Consider the following 1299-nt stretch of genomic DNA (forward strand, 5'->3'; position numbering starts at 1 on the left):
TCTCTGTAAGGGGAATTTCCTCTTAAAGGCTACTGGGGTGGTTGACTGCGGTTTGGATGAGCGTCATGCAGGCTACCAGATTGAAAGAGTACACGACTTGTTCGATTTAAACCATAAAACAATATTTTTTAATAATGGACCTTTCTTAGAAACTTTTCTATTTATTGGTGGTGTGGAAAAAAATAAATAAAAAAATAGAAAATAGAAAACAAATAATAATACCAGTTTACAACAAGGTTCCATTTGTTCCAGCATTAGTTAACTACATTAGTAAACATGAACTAACAAAGAAAAAATATTCTAAAGTAATTACTATTGTAATTTCAGTATTTACTAATGCATTATTAAAATCCAAAGCTGCGTCTATTAATATTATTTAATGGACCTGAGCTGACATGAGCTAACAACGAACAGTTATATTTATATTGACTAACATTATCAAAGATTAATAAACACTGTAACAAATGAATTGCTCTGAAATGAACCGATAGGACCTTACTGTAAAGTGTTACCATAGTTATTATTATTATTAATAATAATAATAATAATAACATTTCCTTAAAAAGTAACTATAATTCTAAGAATAATGGGGGGAAAAAGTAGTAAATAATAGAAAATAGTATACAATAAAGTTCAGACGATAATGATGACATTCTCAAATACATTGGCAATCTAATATTGTCTAATATTGTCGCTGTCAGACACCTTAAAGCAAAACCCCAGACCTGTCATATCTAAACACCTCCAAACATTTCTGTCAAATGAAGACAAAGGCCGAGTAAACACAAAGTAAGCACAGTGGGATGCCAAGCATAAACTCTTGGCAATGCTTAATGTCACGTGATCTCATTGTTATTCAGATGGTCTCTGCAATAGACAAACATACAATAAAATAAGCAATACAGCCAACAAAAACTGGAAACATCTTGCCCCGAAACTCTCACACTGGACACTGGGCCGAACTTCAGAGCCCTGCAGATAACTCTCCTTCTCTCTGTGTTTTACTCTTACCTGTCCAGATGAAATGCAGCGATCTCTGCGTTGTGTCGCTCAAAGTCAGAGAAGTAGAAGAAGTCTGGGGGTGTCTCTTGTTCCCTGGTTTGTCTAGAGGACAGAGTAGAAAAAAACAAGATTGGTGTTAGCTAGTGCTTGTTAGACAGTGAGCTGCTGGCAGAAACAGAGGTACAGTGAGCACACAAAGTACAGCAGAAATGTTCGTTTTAAACCTAATAGTCTCAGAATGCAATAAAAGAGTATTGCTTATGCTGTAGTATAACTTGCGCTGTATGCTTCATACTC

The 1299-nt window shown here is 34.9% G+C and overlaps 1 protein-coding gene across 1 annotated transcript in view; it reads right to left on the minus strand.

Annotated features, from left to right (window-relative positions):
* The window catches only part of LOC107559519 (extracellular serine/threonine protein kinase FAM20C-like), a 54388-nt gene that overhangs the window by 16623 nt on the left and 36466 nt on the right, over positions 1 to 1299 (minus strand). Inside the window, exon 5 of the mRNA XM_016243379.1 lies at positions 1012 to 1104. Coding sequence (XP_016098865.1) covers positions 1012 to 1104 — 93 coding nt within the window. The remainder of the gene's footprint in view (positions 1 to 1011; positions 1105 to 1299) is intronic.

The sequence above is a fragment of the Sinocyclocheilus grahami genome, unplaced genomic scaffold (assembly GCF_001515645.1).
Source record: "Sinocyclocheilus grahami isolate Dianchi unplaced genomic scaffold, SAMN03320097.WGS_v1.1 scaffold689.1, whole genome shotgun sequence".
NCBI lineage: Eukaryota > Metazoa > Chordata > Actinopteri > Cypriniformes > Cyprinidae > Sinocyclocheilus > Sinocyclocheilus grahami.